This window comes from Bos taurus, chromosome 25 (genome assembly GCF_002263795.3).
Source record: "Bos taurus isolate L1 Dominette 01449 registration number 42190680 breed Hereford chromosome 25, ARS-UCD2.0, whole genome shotgun sequence".
Classification (NCBI taxonomy): domain Eukaryota; kingdom Metazoa; phylum Chordata; class Mammalia; order Artiodactyla; family Bovidae; genus Bos; species Bos taurus.
The window spans coordinates 21,228,583-21,250,393 of NC_037352.1; the positions used below are offsets into that span (position 1 = coordinate 21,228,583).

Below are 21,811 nucleotides of genomic sequence, written 5' to 3' on the forward strand. Positions count from 1 at the left end.
GCGGGTCTCCATAGAAACCTCCACCTGTTTCCGGCCAGGCTGTGCAAGATTAGGGGCTGCTGCGGGGGCCAATCTCAGCCAGCTCGCCTTTTCCCGGCGGCCTCTGCGGGAGCGGTGGGTGTTGTACACAATCATCATGGCGGCGGCCGGAGCCCCGGATGGTGAGTGTGGAGGGGGTGGCGGGCGCCCGGGTCGGGCAGGGATGAAGCGGGCGCTCCTAGGGGACGTGGCCCGGCGTTGGGGGGAGCAGTAACCTGGCTCGGGCGCATTGGTCCGGCGGCCCCCGCGCAGAGTCTGGTTCCAGGCCCAGCCCGCGGCGAGCGTCCACCCCCTAACCCCCTTGCAGGCATGGAGGAGCCTGGCATGGACACGGAGGCCGAGACCGAGGCGCCCGCGCGGTCCCTCAACTGCGTGGAGGCCGAAGCCGCGGCGGGGGCGGCGGCCGAGGACTCCTGCGCAGCGCGAGGCAACCTGCAGCCGGCCCCGGCCCAGCCCCCTGGGGACCCCGCGGCCCAGGCCTCGGTCAGCAACGGCGAGGACGCGGGCGGCGGCGCGGGCAGGGAGCTGGTGGACCTGAAGATCATCTGGAACAAGACTAAGCACGACGTCAAGTTTCCCCTGGACAGCACGGGCTCCGAGCTGAAACAGAAGATTCACTCTATTACAGGTAATCCCCGTGGCGCTGACAGCCTTCCCCACCGCACCTGCCTTCTGTATACGCTGTGCTAGGTATCGCGTTGCCAGTGTTCTTTCATCAGTTTTCTCAATGCTACCAACAGCCTGCCGAAGTAAGTAGTAATGTACCCGTTATTCAGATGGGGAAAATGAGAACCAAAGTCAGAGCCAATCGGCTGAGCTGGGTTTCAGGCCCAGCGCTGACTCTTAGGCCGAAGTTTCTAACTCCTGTTTCTAACATCTCCAATAAAATCACCTAAGGCGTTTGTTAAGTTTACAGCTTCTAGGCCCTTCCCCCTGGAGAGTTTGATTCAGTGGGGCTGGAATGTGGCCAGGAATTATTTTTAGCGAATGTTTCAGGTAATTCTAATAAGGGAAGTTTGGGAACCACTGCTGGTGGCTATCATGCTGGCCCCTTCACAGAAGCTCCTATTACGTAGATTTATCTTATTTACAGCACTTTGCCATCTGAAATGATTTCCTTTTTAAACTTTCTCTGGGTAGCCTGTAATCTCCATAAAAACAGAAACCTTATTGATTTCTATATCTGTGATATTTGTGGACATTCACTTACTATTTGAGTCACAGGGTGGTTGAGGAACTACTTGGAAGGAATAATACCTGATATGGCAATAGGTGGGTAGGTTTAGTCGCTCACTTGTATCCAACTCTCTGGTACCCTGTGGGCTGTATCCTGCCAGGCTCCTCTGTCCATGGGATTTCCCAGGCAAGAATACTGGAGTGGGTTGCCATGCCCTCCTCCACGGGATCTTTCCAACCCAGGGATCGAACCCAGGTCTCCTGCATTGCAGGCAAACTCTTTACCGACAGAGCCACCAGGGAAGCCCTGATATTACGATAGTGGTAAAGAATCCACCTGCCAGTGCAGGAGACATAAGAGATGTAGGTTCAATCCCTGGGTTGGGAAGATCCCCTGGAGGAGGAAATGGCAACCCACTCCAGTGGGTTCTTGCCTGACAAATTCCAAGGACAGAGGAGCCTGGTGGACTACAGTCCATGGGGTTGCAAAGAGTTGGACACGATTGAGCACCACATTGATTGGTTACTTAATACCTTGTGCTGCACTAAATGCTCTATATTTGTCCCATCTCTTAGTCCTTAAAGCAAATCTATACAGAAGGAACTATTGTCATCACTGTTATGACGTTCTGGAGGCTCGGAGAGGTTGTAAATTGCCTAAGAGCACAACAGTAATTAGCAATAAAGCAGTATTCACTTACGGGTCTGTTGTACAAAGAATATTTTTCATTTCCTTTTTTCACTGTCCTCTGCCTTTTCCCAAGGTCTCCCGCCTGCCATGCAGAAAGTCATGTATAAGGGACTTGTCCCTGAGGATAAGACATTGAGAGAAATAAAAGTGACCAGCGGGGCCAAGATCATGGTGGTTGGCTCCACGATAAATGATGTTTTAGCAGTAAACACACCCAAAGATGCTGCCCAGCAGGACGCAAAGGCCGAAGAGAACAAGAAGGAGCCCCTCTGCAGGCAGAAAGTGAGTCTGTTGTGTGATTGTTGGTCCTAGGAAGAGTGAGGCTTTGTCTTCTCGAGCCTAGGCTGGTTGTCTCCTTTCTAGAATAAGCTCCTTTTCGGACAGGGCCCATGATGGAAATTTATGGCAGCAGTTGGGTGCGGCTGGCTGTTGAGTGGAGGTGACAACTACCTGAGATTTGCATCTTTGTCTCGTCTGGCGGGTCAGTGTGTCTCAAGTCGATCTACTTTAGGATGAGGCCTTTGTAAAGGCAGGCTTCAGACCAGGTATTGAAACAGATGCAGGTTTCTCTCCTATTTAGCACCAGAGAAAAGTGCCACTATTAGAATTGATCCTGCATTCACACCAGTGATTACATTTGTTTTTTTGGCTTATGGCTTCCCCCAAGTCAACAAGCCTTTTTCTCCTAGGTAGGGAAATCAGTAGCTTTCAGCAGTCTCTCTGAAACTGGCTGTTTCAGGAAGCCAAATGAAGCTGACTTGGAAGATAACTACACTGATTTTTTTTTTTTTCTTCCCTCCTTCCTGGTCATGAAATGGGGCTCTGATTTTTCACGTGCTCTGTTGCTTGTTTCAGATGGAAGAGATCCAGCCTTGTTTTGTGCTCACTGTAGCGATTCAGATTCTTTTTGGCAACTAGGAAAAGTAAGAGTGTTTCACTGTGGAGGGAACTGGTTGAAAGAATGGTCACTTGCAGTCTTATCACCCAGCAAACCCCGCTCTTAGTTACAGAGCCTCCCGGCCACTCTTAGTGTGTTCCAGGATAATAGATATTCTCAACTCAACCTGTACCCTGCAGAGAGTAGACCGACCTTGACCAACATTAATTTCAGTGACCTTAGGCATCAAGGCACACGGCCAACAGTGTGACACAGTATTTTGTGTTACAGGTTTATAATCCCTCTATGTGCTACCAGAACCCCAAGTCTGAAAACCAAAAGTGTTCTTACAGATTAGGCAGCAACACCCGACCAGAATTAGCATTGATAGTCACGTTTTACCCTAGAAATGTTAACATGTTTGGTGACAGGTGTTTCCCAAGACCCCCACAAAGAATATCAAGTAATGTATTTTAAAACTGTATTATGTTTATACAAAACATTTGTCCATAGGATTTCAGATAAGGGATTGTAAACCTCTGTTCACATCTAAAAGGTGTTTATTTGGACATTTTCCCCTCCAGATATGGGGTGATATGAACCAGTTGAGTTCATTTCCATTTTCCTATCTTCCTTTGCCACGACATATGAAATTGTCAAATAGGAACATGTCAAACATGAGTCTTTCCCCTGGTCACGCCTTTGGAGCATAACATGCTTCTTAAATATAGGTTTTGAGTTACTAATGGTAGCTTAACAAGCTTAGAACTGTTCTCCACAGTGAAGGGAAAATTCTTCAAAAGTTACATGGGATGTATGAGTCAAATTAAACTTCTAATCCACACAGCTTTGTTCCATTGATGCCAGTTATGAGGCCTAAGGTGGCCTAATGAGAGGGACCCATTCTCCTAGTTTTTCATCAGCTTATTCAAGAATCTGGGGCTGATACGTAGAGTGACCTTGTGCTCGTAGTCTGGCACTTTGGAAGTCATTCCTAACCAGAGGGTTTCCGCCATGCCAGTGAGGGTTTGAACTGGCTTGTGGCCACCTGGTACTTAAATTCAATGAAATGTTTACTCTCTGCCCACCCATTACCCACAATTCTAGCTTGATCAGATAGCGACTGTACCTCTAAAGCCACAGATGGAGAGGAAACAAGACTCCGGCATTTGGACCAGACCAGAGCAGTTTTCGGGGGCTGTGTGCCTAATTAGAACCCTTTATGAGCCACTTCAAACTCCTGAGGAGGGAGTGGAATTCGGCTTACTGTCAGGCTATAGAGTAGTTAACGTTTCTCTTTGGAAAAGTGGCTCTTGAGCTTTCTGGTTAGCTCGGTTGAGGGTGGGGTGGTGGGGAAGATTTCTGCAGTGGGCTGAATCTCCATTTGTTGAAGAAATGTCCCTTCTAGGGAGCTAAGCTGACTGTCACATCCTTCGGGTTTCTGTGGGAGTTTGGGTGGACGGAAAGGGCTGTCCCCGTTTTGTACCTGCCAGGAGAGCAAGCACCCTTTGTGGCTCTCTTTAAGCCAGCTGTGTGGTCTTTTCAGTGGTGATTTCAGGGGAGGGAGAGAAGGAAGTCGAGTTTATGTGAATTAGCAACCTGGAAATCCTGATTGCTCTAAAGCTTTGATGTCTCCTACGGTAGCCACATGTGGCTGATTAAAATTCAGTAATATTAAGAATTCAGTTCTTACTCACGCTAGCCACATTTCAAGTGCTTGACAACCAAAGTGGCTCTCAGCTACTGTTTTGGACAGCACAGATACAGAATATTCCCATCACAGAAATTTTTGCTGGACACCACTGCCCTGTAGTGTCAGGGACCCATAATCTGTAGTCAGGACAAGCTTTTGAACCAAAATATTAAGGCTTGCTTCATCCTGTTTTTTAAAGAGGTAGTAAAAGATAGAAATGCAGTCAGCTGTTTCATATAATTATTTTTTTCTGACTTGTAGCAACACAGGAAAGTGTTGGATAAAGGGAAACCTGAAGACGTGATGCCGTCTGTTAAGGGTGCTCAGGTAAGCCAAACTCCTTTGTGAGCATTCTCAAAAGGAACCAGCCTCCACCTCTGCCTTCTTGAGGTTCCTGCAGTCGTGTTCTCGACTCCTGTCTTCTCCTGCCTCGCCTTGTTACTGGTTCCTCTCTCTTTTACCATGCTCTTGTGCCCCCAGGAGCGCCTGCCAGCTGTACCGTTATCTGGCATGTACAACAAGTCTGGAGGAAAAGTGAGGCTTACCTTTAAGCTAGAACAAGACCAGCTGTGGATCGGCACTAAAGGTACGGGCTGCCCTCGCCTCTTCCTGGCTCACTGCCTCTGGCACCCAGCAGGGCTCGGGTTCACCTCTGCTCCTCAGTCTGGAATCTCTCTCTCCACTGTGCTTTGCGTGCTTTAGATTTTGCTTTTTGATGCTTGCCTCTATTTGGGCCCTCTTCCCTCATTCTTTTCCATCTGATCTCAGGGCCAATCCATCAAACATTGGCTCTTCAGTTGCAGCCAGAACCAGAGGTTCCAAACATGTGGCGTGAGGGCCAGGTCCTGTCTGTGGACAAGGGCTTTCTGAGTTTACACACAGTCTGTGAAAATCAAGAGATGTCACTGGATCAGAGTTTTTTGTTTGTTCGTTTTTTGTTTTGGCTTCTCTTGAAAAGAAGCAAAAGATCTAGCCATTCTGGACCTACGTTTTCACGCGGCAGAGAGAGATCAGTGGAGCCCAGTAGCCGTTGCAGGTGGACCACACTGTGGTCCTCACTGTCCCGTTCGTCTTTTACTGTGGCCAGCTTTGTTCACGTGTGTCACCTGCCTGGCCCCTGTAGGTCCGAGGCTGCCTGGGCTCAGGACCTGCCTTCCCTCCTTGCCTGGTTGCCCCCTGCTGCCCCCCACCTTCCCTGCCTGTGTCTGGGAGTCAGGCATGCTGTTTGCTGGGAAGTGTCTCTGACTGATGTCCCTCTCATTTCCCCCAGATGGTTCAAAGTCTTGTCAGTTACATTCTGGAATTATCTGCGTCTCTTTCTTTTCCCCTCTGTTGTGTCTGTTGATTCCTAGCATCTGTGAATTTTGTTAAAGCACGTTAACCTCTATGCCAACCCCCTCTGCAATCTCTTCTGTCCTGCCCGTCTTCCACACTGCTTTTTCTTCAGTGGTTCCTGTGTTCAAAAACCGGCTCTTTAAGGCCAAGTTCAGGTGCCTCAACCTAGTATCCAGTATTCTCAACCGTGGGGTTCACTTTTAGATTTTTGATCAGGTTCCTGCCCCACTTGCCCTGTTGTGCCTTGTATACTTGAGCTGCATCACTCCATGAGCTTCCCACCATGCTTTGCACAGGTCATGTTTCGGTCATGCTGTGCCTTTGCCCAGGATGCCTACTTCCTCTTCCTGTTATTAACAAAAATCTTCCAAGGTCCTAACATGCTTTTCTAAGGAAGCCTTCCCTGATATCTCCCCACCCTGCAAATGAGCTGCTGCCGCTTCTGTCCACAGAGCACCCTGCTTTATCCCTGGAGCACTCATTACTCTCAGACTTATCTGTCCCCCATCAGACTCCTGGAGGGAACCGAACATGCCCAGTTCCCCTGGTTCTGGCCAGCACTGCAGGTATTCAGAGCTCGAGGTAGATGTAAAGAGAAGTATAGTGGTGCGCATTGTGTAAGGCTAGCTGGTTTCAGGGACAGGCCATTTAGTATGATTCCGCTTAAAATGGGACCAAGGGGGTGTTAATTGCTCAGTTGTGGTCCGACTCTTTCCACCCCATAGACTGTGGCCCAACAGGCTTCTCTATCCACGGAATTCCCCAGATAAGAATACTGGAGTGGGTTACCATTCCGTTCTCCAGGGGATCTTCCAGACCCAGGGATTGAACCCTGGTATCCCACATTGTAGGCAGATTCTTTACCGTCTGAGTCACCAGGGAATCCCAAAATGGGACCAAAGTTTTAGGGAAAATAATTGGAGCAGGAGTGATGGGGAATGAGATTACAATCATCTTAAAATGTGAAAGTAGGTTTCTCATTTTTAACCCAGTCTTGTTTCTTAAAATGAACGAAGACCTAAACCGCCAAGACACTTGAGTTTTCTAATAGTTTTGTGATTCCCTGCCCCAGTCTTCTTTTTCACTTTTGACTCTCACTGCATGGGCAAGGCAAGTTGTGCGTAAAACTTAAGGGCTTTCCCAGTCTTCCCAGGGTGCTTTTGAACTCTGTAGTAGGTCATTCTCTTCCACAGAGCCTGGCACATCATCAGTTTTCTTCAGTCATGAGCTGCCCCACCTCTGTCAGATCCTCGCTTCCTCATGACCTTGCAGGGGAGTTGGCTTAGTTCTCCATCGTCGGCAGGCTTGCTGGAACCCTGCCTCTTCCTTGGCCTGCACTTTCACTCCTGCAGCCTACTGGGAGGCTGGGATCAAGGCTGCTGGCCGGGAGGGTGGGTGCGGGTAGGGGAACTGGATGAGGACTGAGTGTGTAAGCCTTCGTTGGTTCCTAGGGAGTGTTTCCAGGTGGTGAAGTTCTATAGGATACAATGGCATAGCTGCTGGGGCTGATGACAGCCTCCCTTCCGTATGTTAGAGGTTTTGTTTCAGCTCATAGAAGCTACCACCTTTCTGCTGTGGCCTGAAGGCAGAGCTCTGGAAGAATCTTGGTGGATCACGGTTCAGAGCTGTTGAGAGTCTCGTGGCTCACCAGCCTCATTAAAGAGCCTGGCTGTGAACATGCGCGTCTTCAAAGGGTGACCAGGGCCAGGATTTCCATTCCCACCCAGGTGGTGGTGTCCGTGTCCCTCAGGCTTTCTTCCCACCGTGGGCCCAGGAGTCCTGCCCCCAGAGTGTCCTAAGCACTGTCCTAGGAGGACAGCTTGTTCTGGGAGTTGGCTTCCAGCCACTGGCTTCATATTTCTGCTGAAGTGACCGTCCCAGCAGCTCATTGACGTCTTTCTCAACGGGGTGCTTTATGGAGTGGCATGCAGTGGCCCCTACTTGTGGCTTAAACTGTCCTTGCTAGAGTGTGTGGGAGGCAGTACCGACAGCCTCAGGCCCAGCGGAGCGAGAAGAATGAGCTCCAGGCAGGAGATGGGACCTGTGACCTCGTGAAGCTGCCACGGGGAGCATGTGCCCTGTGTGTAGGGCACTCGGGTCTCTAATCTAGCTGATTGCTGTCACTTAGGAATGTGGGCCCAGGATTGTTGAATCTTCCGTGTTTTCAAGAGAAGCCCGAAGTCCATGTTTTTGTGTGAAATCTCTGGACGGTTCAAAATGGCTGATGTTTAAAACAGTTTCCATCTTAAAAGACCAGTGCTGGTCAGATCCTGCTTGTGGGTGACTGTGTTAGAGCCACTCAGAAAATCAAAATCTGAATGAGCATCTTCAGGCCCCATCTCCCTACCCGCCTTTTTCAGAGACCCATAGGATAGAAGTTATGTGTCTCAAGCCACTAGCTAGATGACAGTCCAGGGCTCTAAGTTCCTGGGGTTTTGTCAGCTTATCTCTTTTTTAGATTTTTGCTTTGTGCAAAGCCCGTAGTGAGCTTTTTCCAGCACGGTTTCACCTTTTGCTGAGAGCTCCCTGTCCCGAGGTGTCTGCTGCTTCCGGGCGGTGGTTTTGCCGCACAGGCGCCACCGCCCTCTTTGATGCTGCTTGTCTCCAGTCTCATCTCACTCCAGGCATGCCTCGCTGCCGCCTCTTTCTTAACTGCCATCCTTAGACTTGCTGCAGAAGGGCTTCTGACCCGATGTGATAAGTACATCCCGAGGGTTAACCAGAAGAGGTCATGGATGTTCTCAGAGAGCTTGTTCAAGTTTGTGTGTTTGGAGGGGTAGGAGACTGGGGAGGGAAGGGGCTGGGAGGAAGAGTGGGCAGGATCAGAGTGGGAGACTGGGGAGGGGGAGGGAGAGGGGCTGGGATTGGGGGTGAGGTGGATCTGGGTGGAAGACTGGGAGGGAGGGGGCTGGGAGGGAGAGTGGGCAGGATCAAGGGATAGAAACTGGTCTTAAAACCCCAAGCAGCCAGCCCCCTTCCTGTACAAGTAGCAGGGGGGTACAGCTGCCTCCTCCTGGTCCCTTGACTATCCCAGGCACCAAAGACCTCAGCTGGGGCTGGGCTTGGCGACAGGGGTGCAGAGGAGCTTCCTGGGTATTTGTCAGTCATCAGGCTGCAGAGAGAAACACCAGGATAGCTCTATCTGTGCTCTCGGAAACCTTTAATACACACCTGCCAAATCTGTACCCCATTTGCTCCTAGGAAGTCCCCACCTCCCAAACAGGGCTTGAGGTGCACTGGCCAGAAGGTGAGGGTGGGGGTGGATCCCCAGCCGCCAGCCTGAGGAGGGGTGGGGGGGGGGCCTTTAATGATTTCTGTGATCCCTCTCAACTTAGAGCGGACTGAGAAACTGCCCATGGGTTCCATTAAAAACGTGGTCAGCGAGCCCATCGAAGGGCACGAGGACTATCACATGATGGTAAGTGGCCGGCGGCCTCGCCCGCACCGCCTCCAGCAGGGAGGGGAGAGCTCAGTGTGGAGAAGACAACAGTCTAAGACCCTCCTTTTGTCTTCCCATTCTTAGAACTTAATCCATGACCTGCTCCTAGTTCTGTTGATTTTGCAGCTGACCGCCCCCCCCACCCACCACCTTCACGCAGTTTAAAGGGGATACATTTTTATCTCTTGCAAGTCTCTCATATCTATACTATTTTGTTTTTAGACCAGGAAAATAAATGCAAAGAGGAGGTTAATGGCTTGTGGGTCTTCATTTTAAGTTTTGTCTCTTGTATGAAACAGAGCTTCCCACTAGCCTTGGTGCCAGGTGTCAGGGCACCAGGCTGCCCCCTTCTGCTGTGAGGTGCTTACCCTGGGGGGCTGCCCTCGAGTGGCCAAGGATCCTGTGGGGAGGGTGGGGCCTTGACCTGGTTCTGCCTGGAGTTGCGCTCAGGGGAGCGGCTGCTCTTCCGCAGACAGAGCCTCTGGAGACGTTCTCTGGGTCTGCAGAGCAGAGCAGGGACGAGCAACCCTGAGCAGTGAGGCAGAGCCCTTCCGCTCTCCCAGCACTGTTGAAGGGGCCGCTTTAAAAGTGAAGTTGAGCCGCCTCTTTCCAAAGTCGCTGTGGCAGGGACGGGACCTGAGCAGCAGTAGGGAGCGAGTGGGGCCACCTGCTCTGCTCAGTCTGCGGAGGTGACCTTGCGGTAGCCACGTCACCCCGTCCCAGGGAGGAGCTGCCGCTCGCAGCTGGCGTAGAGTTTGCGGTAGAGGGAGGCATTGGGAAGTCCGGGAAGAGGGCGTACCCAGCCGTGACCCTTCTCTCGGCAGATGGCAGGGCCCCTGGCTCTGGGAAGCCAGCCAGCCGTGTCCCCTGTGTAGCCCTCTGGGGGTCTGGCAGTGCAGGGTTGCCCCAGGCCGCGGTTGGCAGTGCAACTCTGGGTGCCCAGCTCACCGGTCCTCTTCCTGGTAGAGGTGGTGATGGCTCAGGCTCCTCCCAGGCCCTCTAGTCTCTGTGTAGGGCTTGCAGGTGATTTGTTATTTTTTTGCTCAGTTATTTTTTCTGTTTTAAAAGTTGGACTTTAATATTGTCATCTGGGCCCCTCCCTTCACTCCGTTTTGAAAGATTTGTCCCACCAGTTTGACCCCATAAGGTTCACAGCCACAGTTTTCAGTCTGGGGAGAGGAATTTCCAACAAGTAGCATGGACCATTTTGGACATATTGTAAGGAGGTGGTGTGGATGGCTAATGCTTTTGCATTTAGTTTAAATGCCGATTTCTCTCTGGAGCTGTTGCTGGCAGAGGGAGGTTCTAATTGCCCCCTTTCTTTTCTAAGCACCATCGAGTGCCTTGGCCTTTGTCTTAATGAAGATATCTATTCCCTCTTTGCAGGTGCCATTTCACTAGATTCACAGTTCACCTTAGAAAAGGGTGGCTGTGCTTTTTCATTTTTACAGAAATGTTAAAGAGTACTGAAAAGAACCAAGAGTACTATAACAAACCCATATATCCATCAACCAAGAAATGACTGTTGTAAATATCTTGCAACTTGTTTTCAGTCTTGCTTTAAATAAAAGAAAACCCACCAACAGTGAATATGTCCCCATTGTCTTCCCCTCCCCCTTTGCCCTTGTCATGATTTATCACGTGGATCCTTCCCATCTCTATGCGTTTATTTTCACGTGTATCCATGACCAAGATACAGTATTGTTTTGTGTTTTTTCAGTTTTCATAAATGGTATCATGGTATGTATCGTTCTGCAACTTGCTTTTTTTTGGCTCGACATTATGATCTGTCTGTATTCACTCTAGATCCAGTTCATACCTTGTAAAAGTAAATCCAGTGTTCATATGAGTAGGTTATTTTTAATTTTGCGTTCCCTTACCGATGGATATGTAGGTGGTTTCCAGGTTTTTATCATTTCTGACAGTGCTGCTTTCAACACTTCTGTCTCCTCGTGCATGTGTGGCCGTTTGCCTAGGGCAGTGGTTCTCAAACTGGTGTCTGGGTCGGCAGTGTTAGCTCACCTGGGAACTTGTTAGACATGCAGATCCTCAGGCCCCACCCCAACTCTCTGGAATCAGGAAGTCTCAGGGCTGGAGCCCCCAGTCTGATCTAACAAGCCCCCAGCTGGCCCTGCTGCACACGTGAGTTTGGGAACCACCGCTTTAGGATCGGCTATGCCTAATGCTCCCACACCTTTTTATGTTTTATTTATTCCTTTATTTTTGATAGGAGAATGCTCCCCATGTGCACAGTTGTTTTTGTTTTTTTTTTTCCCCTTCCCATTTTAATGAATCACTTCTCAGCCCCCCCCCCCCCCCCCCCCCCGTTTGTTGTGCTGCCTGCTCAGTCTCCTGACCTCTGAAGTACCGCTTGGTTTTCCTTTTTCCCTTCCAGGCGTTTCAGTTGGGCCCCACGGAAGCCTCTTACTACTGGGTGTACTGGGTTCCAACTCAATATGTGGATGCAATCAAAGACACTGTGCTGGGGAAATGGCAGTATTTTTGAAAGCACTTTCACCTCTGGCCCAGGAGACTGACCCAAAGTGAAGGACATTGCTGGGAGAGGCCTGCAGCATCCCTGGATTTCAGAGTTCTGGAACTTTGTTCAAAAATATCTATATCCAATCTGAGGTGATGTGGTGACTGAAGCCAGAGGTGATGTACTTTCACCATTAGCTTAATTTTAACTTAAAATCACCGGTTCCCTTTCTTGCAGTCAGCTTCATACCATTTTTAAAAGTCAATACGGTGGAAATCAATAAATCTGAATTCTGAACATGTTGTGTGGAATACTCTTAAGTGTGTTTGAGAGTAGATCTACCAATTGTGTTTAGAAAGGAATGATCAAAAGCTTTCTGATTCTTTGGTTGTTGTTTGTTTTTAAGTGATTTCACCTGAAATATTTTCATAACTCTTTGGTTGCAAACATTTGGACTGCATTGTGATGAGTTGGGGGTGGGTTTTTTTTTTTCCTTTTTCATATAAAATTGTATGCAAAATGTGGGGGTTAGTAAGCCATATTTCTCTGTCCACTGGTTCAGAATGAATTCTTTCCCTTCTTATTTTCTCACTTCCTAGATGGGAATTTTTGTTTCTGAAAACCCAAAGATGTCAGTTCCTCCTTTTGTACCTCATCACCACTTCCTTGCCTGGCCTCCCTCCCGCCACGCTGCTGCTCGTGAATGCATGGCGGGAGAGGAAGAGCCAGGGGTCTGGTCGGGGCACTCACAGGGCTCTGGTGTGTGCTGAGCAGCGGAGTGTGTCCCAGCGACTCCGGTCTGACCGTCTTGCCCTTTGGGCCCCGATCTCTGGGGAGATGGCACTGCCGCTTTGACAGTTGCCTACAGCCCTCGCTGATTGGGCTTTGAGGCCCAGCCTGGCATGGGTGTGCCGACAGAGGCCCCTCTGAGAGGAGCCAGGTGGAAGCCAGTTATACAGCCATACAGCCACAGACCCAGATCCTTCCTCCTTTCTTTAGAAGTTTTGAGAAACCCTTCAGCAGTCCAATGATTCTTTCAGTGACGTGTCTGCATCTGGTCCTTCTGCTCATGCATTACGTTCAAGTGTCCTTCATCCCAGGTTTAGAGATGCTGCCTTTCTCAAGAAGAAGTCATCTGACCTAGTGGGTTGGCCGATGTATTTCAACATCGAAAATGGGATAAACAGCTTTTGTGATTAGCTCTCCCTCTTCCGGGTTTAGCCCTTACCGTCCTCTGTCCACGTGAAGTTCTGTCGTCTCCCAGTGGTTTGGTTGACTCTGGAACGAGGGACGGTCTCTTGGTGAATGATACCCTTTGTGCTGTTTGCTGTTGCTCTGCTGCTGTCTTTGCGATTCTCCTCTCACTGGTGCAGGCCCTCATAGTAAGGTTTGGCAAGAGATGTCCCAAATGTCACATTCTGGATTCTAGACTGTTAGCCTTCTTTCTGTGAAACGTATTAGCATGTGTTCGCCTAAGATGACTATTCCTTGTGAGCCAGTTCATGGTGATCGTCCGCGCCCTTCCCCTTCTAAGCCGTAGTTCAAGAATCCAGCCCATCCAGACCAACTCTTGCTTTTCGTGGTGTTGTCCATGCCAGGTTACGGATCTAGGCAGGAAACTCCTCTTGCTTTTCTGGGGGGTACAAGTTCGTCTGGGAAGTGTAGCATCCAGGAGATGGCCTGTTTTCCACCCCTTGCAAAAGGCGCAGTACCTGTAGCTCTTCTGTCCTTGTCAGCCCACAGTCCTTGGAGGAAAGAGCATGTCTTTGCTGCTCGTGGAAGCCTTGCTCTGCAGTTGACAGGCCTCGCGTGCTCACAGAGTGGCGGCGCGGTTTGAATGCTGCTCTTTCTGTTGGCCAGCCTGCCTGTCCCAGAGGCTTGTCCAGACAGTGCCACACGCCCGCTCTTGAAGCAGGCATCCTGTCCCCGTTTTGTGGGGCTGCTCCCCAAGGCCCTTCCCACCAGGTTCCCCCTTCGCCCTGCTCGGGCGGCTGCCCCCCGCCCACCCCTGCCACCTGATGCCCCTTCCTCCCAGTGACAGCGTGCGTACCGACTCCCTGCTCCCCAAGGGCCAAACCGCTTCTCGCTCAGGCCGGTGTCGTCTCAAAACAGGACCAAAGCCTGTGTGAGCCTTTTTATTTGAAGTAAAAATGGTGCTTTTTTCCTTACTTGGAGATCTTCTATATAAATACTGTAAATGACATCTTTTCGTACGGACCTGTTCGAGCGTTGCTTTCCAGAGCCCACGAACAGTGCTGGCCCGATCTTGGGCTCTGGCTGCCCCATCCGTGTGGAGCCCTTGCAGGAAGCCCCGGCGAGCAGAGGAGCCGTGCCTGGGTCCCAGCAGCGCTCACTAGTCTGTCACTTGGCCCGTGAGCGGGCTCGTCGTCATCTTCTTATGGTCCAGGATGTACTGACTAAATCTGTGTTAGCAAATTCAGACACTCCTTCCCCTTCAGTAGCATCACAGTGTTCATTCTCCCTCAGGCTTCTCTCCACGCGGAGTCCTCGCTGGGGAGGGGGCAGGACCCCTCGCGGGGCTCTGAGGGTGGACGGGGGTGAGGCTGCCTTCTCTCGTGGAGCTGGCAGCCCTTTCGCAGGACAACAAGCCTTTCCTTCCCTCCCCTCCGCCACTTGGCAGACTAGTGACGAGGTATCCCTGCTCTCAGCTCTGTTTCAGTCAGCCTTTTCAGAAAACTGAGAGAGATGGTCTCGAGACTTGCTCCGACTCTTTGGTATTCAGTATTCAACTATTTGGTATTGTTTTAATCGATGATGGGCCTTTTGCAAGTAGCGTCAGCTCTTTTTAAAAAGAAAGTCAAGCTGAGCTAAGGGTGCACTTTGCTGTATTGCAGACATGGTGGGCCAGGTGAGGCCTCTGTAGGCTCCTGCTTTCCATGACGAGGGCCAGGGAGACGCCCTTCGCCACTCAGTTGCTGGATCTCAGCTGGAAGGGGCTGCCTTGCTTCTTCCTCTCCCTTTCACCAGGTGCCTGGAGGAACGGTCCCGGGCACTCACACTTGGCCCGCCCTCTTTGCCAGAGGCAGGACCCTGTGTGCCAAGGGTGGCTTGCTTTCCACCCTGTCCTCTGAGGGCGCTTCTTTCTCTCCTGGCCTGTTGTCTTGGGAAGGATAGTCCTTTTGTCTTCAGGCTTTGTGATCAAGTCATCTCCAGTTAGGACTGGCACCTGTTCCCTTCTTTGCGGGGCCTGGTGGCCTTTCTGAAGTCGCAGGTGGTCAGGAGCCCTCCAGTGTGTGTCACATCTGGTCAGTTGACCTGCCAGGCTGGGTGGTTCTACTGCTTTCTGAATTTCTAAGAATCTCTTTTTCTTTCCTAACGAGTTCTGCTGATTTATTTGACAATGTACGTAAGTACCCTGTTCTCCTTGTGGTGTACGCTCTGTTCTGGTTTTTGTTTTTAATCAAATGCCTGTTTGGGAGGAGATGAACGTATTTAGTCTATTAGATTTGCGCTGCTGGAAAATTTTTTTTTTTAAAGTGTAACCTTGACTAGCTGTCTTATTATTGTTTATCCTGTAAGATTAGTCTATCAATTAAAGTTTGATAATTAATTGTGGCTCCTTTTCCTTCCAGTTCTTCATGCGCCTGGTCTGTACTGGGGGTTGACAAACATTGAAACTGGGCCCAGAGTTACTTTTGTCCAGTTGTGGGGTACCATGTTACCATCTTCCTTGTTTGGCTTTTAGGTATAGCCACATTTGTTCCTGCTGAAAATAGCTGATAAAGGGATCTGACTTGATGCGCTCCATGTGAGTCCAGCTCCCAGCTTGGCGGTCAGCCATGTCCCTGTCAGGGCCTTCCTCCTCTGCCCGGCCCCCAGGGGCTGGAGGGCAGGCCGTCATGCAGTCCTCACTCTTCTAGGACACGTTTGATCAAACACTGAGATGGAGATGCAGCTTCAGCCGCAGCCACAAAGACCCAGGAGGAAGGAGGGAGGTCCGTTACCAACAGCGGGATGAATGCAGAGATCTGGGCATGGGCAGTGACTGTAGTTGGCAGAACTGGTTTTGACCCAGCACTGCTCCCACTGGACCCTCTCTCCTCTTCGCCCTACTTGGTAAATGTTCCTGAAGGTTCTGGTCTCACTGCCCCTTCCTGGCTCTTTGTAGTTTCCCATTGCCTCATAATCCTTGAACCACACCGTTAGATTCTTAAGGTTTTGACTGATATGGGGGTGGGGGCTGTGCTCCATGCTGTATGTGGCCTGATGCCCCTGGGGAATCTTCTGTCTGCATAAAGGGCACTTCTGAACTGTTATTGGAGGCACCTTAAACCGGGTAGGGTGATGGAGCCTCCTCAGACGGAGAATGAGATGAACTCCACTCTGAATATCGTACCATATTTTGGGGGGAGACACCTTGGCATTTTCTCAGCTGTGGGTAACTCAGAACACTCGACAGCAGGGACCCCACAAAACACTGTCATAAGGGCAAGAGGCGAGGACTTTTTCCTGCTCTTGCCCGAAGCGGTCTGTTTAACTCATCCTGGTTGTAGGAGGTTGCTGTGCTTCCCACCCAGGAGGCCTCTGCCGACACCACTGGGCTGTTTTCAGCTGGGATTAACCTCTGCCTTTTCCAGTTTCTCGAGGCTATTTTTGTTCTGAAGCCTTATTAGCCTGTCTTATTCTACTGATAGACCCCTCCTTACTCTTCACCTCATTTTATAACTCCTGACTTTCAAGTTTCTATTTCTCACTTTCCTCTCTCATTGTAATCACTTGCTGTCTTCCCTTTTTTGTACATTTTCAAACCTACAGAAAGTTGAAAAATGCTAGTGACCACGTCATGCATTCACCTGGGTTCACCAGTTGTTAAAACGTTAACTCCATCTGCCTTCTCTTCACATGCATACTTTATTTTGCTGAATCATTTGACTGCCTTACAGATGCCATGACATGTTTCGTGTGGACACGTAAGCAGCATCTCCAAAGAGTAAGGCCATTATTACACCTTAGCACGACACGGGTACCTCACCTAAGAAAACGAATGTCAATTCAGTAATATTACCTAATATATAGATGATGTGAAATTAGTAATACTAGTTAATACATCTTCTAGAATGGTTCTTCCCAATCAGTAATTCTTAATGTTTCTGAGTCCTGTATTTTTTTAAAAATATCCTTTTAACTTTGTCATTGCTAGCCTTGCTCTCCCTTTAAAGAAACCTCCCCTCCGTGTGTCTCTAATCATCATTTGTATCCTGACCCCCTGCTCTCTTCTCTTCCTGTCTTGAGTGTTAACCCTGTTACCAAGGCTTCTGGAGCTGTGGTTCTGGAGGTGGTCGGGGAACAGGCACCCACCTGGCAGAGTCACCTTGTTCTCTGCTCTCCCTCCCACATGTGAGACTTGCTGACTGCAGGGATCCACGACTGAGGACTCAGTTATTGGTGACAAACCCAGTTCATGTGAATTACGCAAGGGGATTGTAACCAGAAAGTCCAGTGTCAGACCTAGGCCTGTGTGGGCACCCAATTCACATCGGGTGCCTGACCCTCCAGCTCTCAGCTCTACTTTGTTCTCTGTTGACTCAGCTTCGAGCAGATGCAAGCCCGAGGGAAAGAGAAGTGTTTTCTTGCCCAGGAATTCCAGAGTAGAAATACCAGACAGGGCTCTTACTGGCATGTTACCCTGCCCTCCACAAAACACACAGGCACAATAACCTTAGCATCCGAGACGTGTTGTTCCCGGTGACTTCAGCTGTGAGTCTGGGGCTTTCAGATGAACACTCCAGCACTCCAGACTGTAGAAGACCGCAGCTGTGGCAGCCACCCGGCAGGCTTTGGACCTCATGCTCTGCGCCAGGCCAGTTACTGGGAAAGGACCTCCTGCAGGGCTCCAGCCTCGGGGAAGAATGGGTGCTCCTGAACCCTCTCTCCAGGGAGGCACATTGTTTAACATCAGCTCTTGCATTGAGTCTGTCCACTGCCAGGCACCGGGACAGATAAAATATGTGCGTTCCATTGTCATCACTCCATCACCTCTTGTCAGCCCCTTACCCATCGGAGGAAACTTTGAGAAGAGACCTAGCCAAGGTCACATGCCTGTCACAGACCGAGGCTGTGATTCAGAATCCAGATGTGCCTGACCCCAGAGTCGGCTCCGAGATGCTGGTCTTATTGTTGAGAACTTAAGAAAGAGCTTGGCTACTTTGTTTTGCTTTCATATTTTTTTTCTTTTTTCTCCCCGGTTTATTTATCTTAAGGGTACTAACATATGTTTGTGAGTTGTTTTTTAAACTTTGAACTTTGATATTTATTGCTTAGCCACCATTTAGAAAATCGAGACAGTAAATAGTACATGGGCTTGATAGAGAAATCTCAAATGGTAGGTTAAGTCTCACGTAGTTCTTCTAGCTCTCCACCCCACCTGTGTTCCACCCCTGAAGGAAGCAGAGTTCACTTTAGGCTTAAGCACCAAGAGGCCATCCCATGAGCAGAGGGTTGGTCATTCCCACGTAAATCCCTTATCAGAGTTGGGGTATCCACAGAGGAACTTCAAAGCAGGAGGAGGAAACAGGTCCAGAGGAAGCACCTCACAAACATATTCCAGCCTAGAGTTCTAGATCATTATCTGTCATCTGTTTGGGTATCCCACAAGCAAATCCAACATCCCAAACTGAAACGATATCCCTCTTCCTTTTCCTTTTTGGCCACTCCACGTGGCATGCCAGATCTTAGTTCCCTGATCAGGGACTGAACCCGCATCCCGGTGCAATGGAAGCATGGAGTCTTAACTGGCTGGGCCACCAGGGAAGCCCCTGTATCCCTCTTCAGTCTGACCCTCCTCTCTTCCCTCTTATAGACAGCAGTTCACCCAGGACCAGTAGCCCTAAGCCATGAACTTGAGAGATACCCTAGACTCTCACTTCCTCTGTCATCTGACCACCTGCTATTTTTATCCCTGGAGTATTTTTGCAATCCCTCTTCTCTTTATCCCAACCTGCAAATCTGCATCTTTCTCTTGGGTTCTTCTGGTACCCAGCACTTGCGTCACCTTCAGTTTACCCTTTGCACAGCTGGCTGCCAACCACTGAGCTCAAGTATGGCTGGCTGCTTCTGCTCTGGGAAATCCTGTGCCTACTGCCTACAAGTTCCTTACCAGACAAGGGAGGCCCTGCTTCGTGACCTGATCCCAGCCACAGCTTTAACCACAGGCCAACCCAGGATTTCACCCTCCAGTCATAACCCCTGCCTGAACCAATGGCATTCACCTCCTGTGCTCACGTGGTGCTGCCGTGGCTCCTGCCCATGCCATGGGGCTGACCCCTGGCGGAGCCTTAGGAATACAGCCCAGGCTTCACTGCTTGAGAATTCCTTTCCCAAGCCTCGGCTCCTAATGAACTACTCCCAGTTTTCACAGATGTCTTACTTTTTCCACAAAATGTGTTTACATTTAGAAAATATAAACAAAAATAAGCCAAGGTATTTCTACCACATGTGGTAATCGAGCATTTTGGTATGTGTCGTATGGAAGTAGAATCCCGCTGTTTATAGTCTGTTCTGTGGAAAGAATCCGCCAGCAGTGTGGGAGGCCCGGGTTCGATCCCTGGGTTGGGAAGATCCCCTGGAGTAAGGGAAAGGCTACCCACTCCAGTATTCTGGCCTGGAGAATTCCATGGACTGTATAGTCCATGGGGTTGCAGAGTCGGACAGGACTGAGTGACTTTTTTTTTTTTATGACTCACTTTCACTTTTCAAATAAAATACCAATTTTTCACTGTGTAAAGTTGTTCCCATTGAACCGATGCCACTGTGGGACATCCAGCTGAATGCCGTCCATATACTTGGTTACACCCTATCATGTTGTCTTCTTAACAGATTTCAAACAGGATAGTTGACGGGCTGTCACCTAGTCACCATCTGTTGACACTGTACTAGCATTTCTTGTTTCTTTTTCCTGAAGCATTCAAAAGTTACCTGCAGGGACTTTTACCTGGTGGTCCAGTGGCTAAGACTTCAAGCTCCCAATGCCGGGGGCCCAGGTTCAATACCTGATCAGGGAACTACATCCCACACGCCACAACTAACACCCGGAGCAGCCAGATAAATAAAGTCACCTGCAGGCATCTTGCTGCTTCACTTCTAAGTTCTCCCGAGCATAAGGTTAGTTTACTACACAATACTGATTATATGTAAGAAATTTAACATTGTTTTATCACCTATGTAGAGTCCAGTTGTCCTCGAAATGTCCTGCTTTTTTCCCCAAACCTTTCAAGGTTCACATTTCCCATGAAATTAACATGTCTCTGGTCTCCTTTGATTTAGTTACCCTGTCCTTTTTGTTCCACGTCACTTTTTTTAAGTCCCACCTTCTGGATTTGTTTCATGATCAGTTCGATGAAGAATACCACAAAGGTGACGTGTCCTCTCATGACTTCAGGAGCAGCTCAGTCAGTGCTTGGTGTCACTGGTGATGCAGAATATGAAACATCACGTGGATCTTCACGGTCTGCTCTACCAGATGGTGAGCTTCCTGTGAGCAGACTTTACCCTGGTGACCCAAGGCCCCGCCTGGAGGAGTGCTCCGCAATGGCTGGCACACCGTAGTTACGTCGGATGCGTGAGTGCCCTGGCTGTCTGGGGGAGACAGAACAGCACTGGGCCCAGACGCAGGTCGTGACAGGCCTCCCAGCCACCCTTTCCCAAAGGGACCTGCCTGCAGCAGACACACCTTGGAATGCTGTATTTGGCCAGTTTGCTGCCTATGTATAGGGGCACCCTGGCTTCTCAAAGAATTTTACAGCAAGTTTTTAGACCAGAAAGGCCTTTGCTGTTTGAACATGCACCCAGATTCTAAAAACCACTATCACCAAATAATGTGTAGTTGTTCCCCCCAACCCCCATTCTGGCTCCTTTAAGACTCAGAACCACCACAGAACGGTTATGAGTGGGCCATGTCACGCAGGTTATGTGGTTAAGATTTTAGCAGTCTCTTTAGTGGCAGTACTGCCGACTTCGGGATTTTAGGCAGCAGCAAACACATTTGCAATTTTTGGCAAAATGTGTAGCTGCTGTGGGAGATAAAACAGCCAGGACATTTACCTCAGATATTAAGGTACGTTCCACTCAGGAGTCCTGTGCAGCCTGTGTTTTTGCCTGTTGGATCTCTAGTGCCTAATAAGCACTCAAACTATTTGTTGAATAATTGCAGTTGGGAAAAAGAATGAAGCAGTCCCTTATGTTCCAGTTTCGCAGTTTTCCAAGAATATCTTAAGTGTTAAAAAAAAATGCAGCATAGCAATGAATGCTTCCTGTTTACTTAAAAAGGAGGGAATGTGACTGCTTTCTTGTCTACAGTAGTTCTAAAGTGACACAGAAGGAACTGGCAACACTGGGTACCTCCAGGAGAAGCAGGTGTGTGGCCCAAACCCCATGCCAGACTGCAGAGTCCTGTCACCTCACCCCTCAGCCACGAGATTCTCTGCCGGCTGAGGATCACACAGCCAGTCCCTGCACCTCTGCAATGATGCTACTTCCTACAAGACTTTGATCTCCTTCCTCCTGCATACTAGAAGTTCCGCTAAAAGTAAAGCAAGTATTTTAGGATAGGTCTCTCAAGTTAAATCTCCAAGAGCTGGGCAGTTGCCTACATCAACTCCAAAGACCTAACACAGTGCTAGGAATAAAAGGAACAGGGTTGTTACTGATGTATGAAAACCAGACACAAAGTCAAAGTAACCCAGGAGGAAAGAGAACCTTTTATCTTCCCCAAATTCCTAAATTACCAAAATTACTAAATGCCATTAATTCAGAAATGGATCCTTAGGACAGGGATGAAAAATTAGTCCCATACACTGGTGTCAGCTGATACGAGGAATAATCAGTAAACTAACGGGGGCACAAAGTATTTTGAGGCAAAACATCCTTTTATCACTAATTCATTCCTCATACTGAAGGTGGTCAGAGAGAAACTTAATTCAAGCACTCTGCTGAAAAAGTTATATTTCTGGTATCCATGAATACCAATGACAGACTAAAAATGCTAAGCAATGTCAATCTATTTAAAAAAAAGCACTCTAGACATAAAAACTTTAGACATAAAAAACTGAAGACTGAGAAAAATC

At 49.3% G+C, this 21,811-nt stretch overlaps 1 protein-coding gene across 1 annotated transcript; it reads left to right on the forward strand.

The window, feature by feature from the left end:
• The first annotated feature begins 120 nt into the window (after nt 1-120).
• UBFD1 (ubiquitin family domain containing 1) lies at nt 121-12,026 on the forward strand. The gene is given in 7 exon segments (NM_001105501.2): nt 121-161; nt 347-667; nt 1,980-2,188; nt 4,738-4,803; nt 4,957-5,062; nt 9,147-9,229; nt 11,646-12,026. Coding segments are annotated over 7 exon segments (921 nt in total). The 5' UTR covers nt 121-136; the 3' UTR covers nt 11,757-12,026.
• Nucleotides 12,027-21,811: the final 9,785 nt, after the last annotated feature.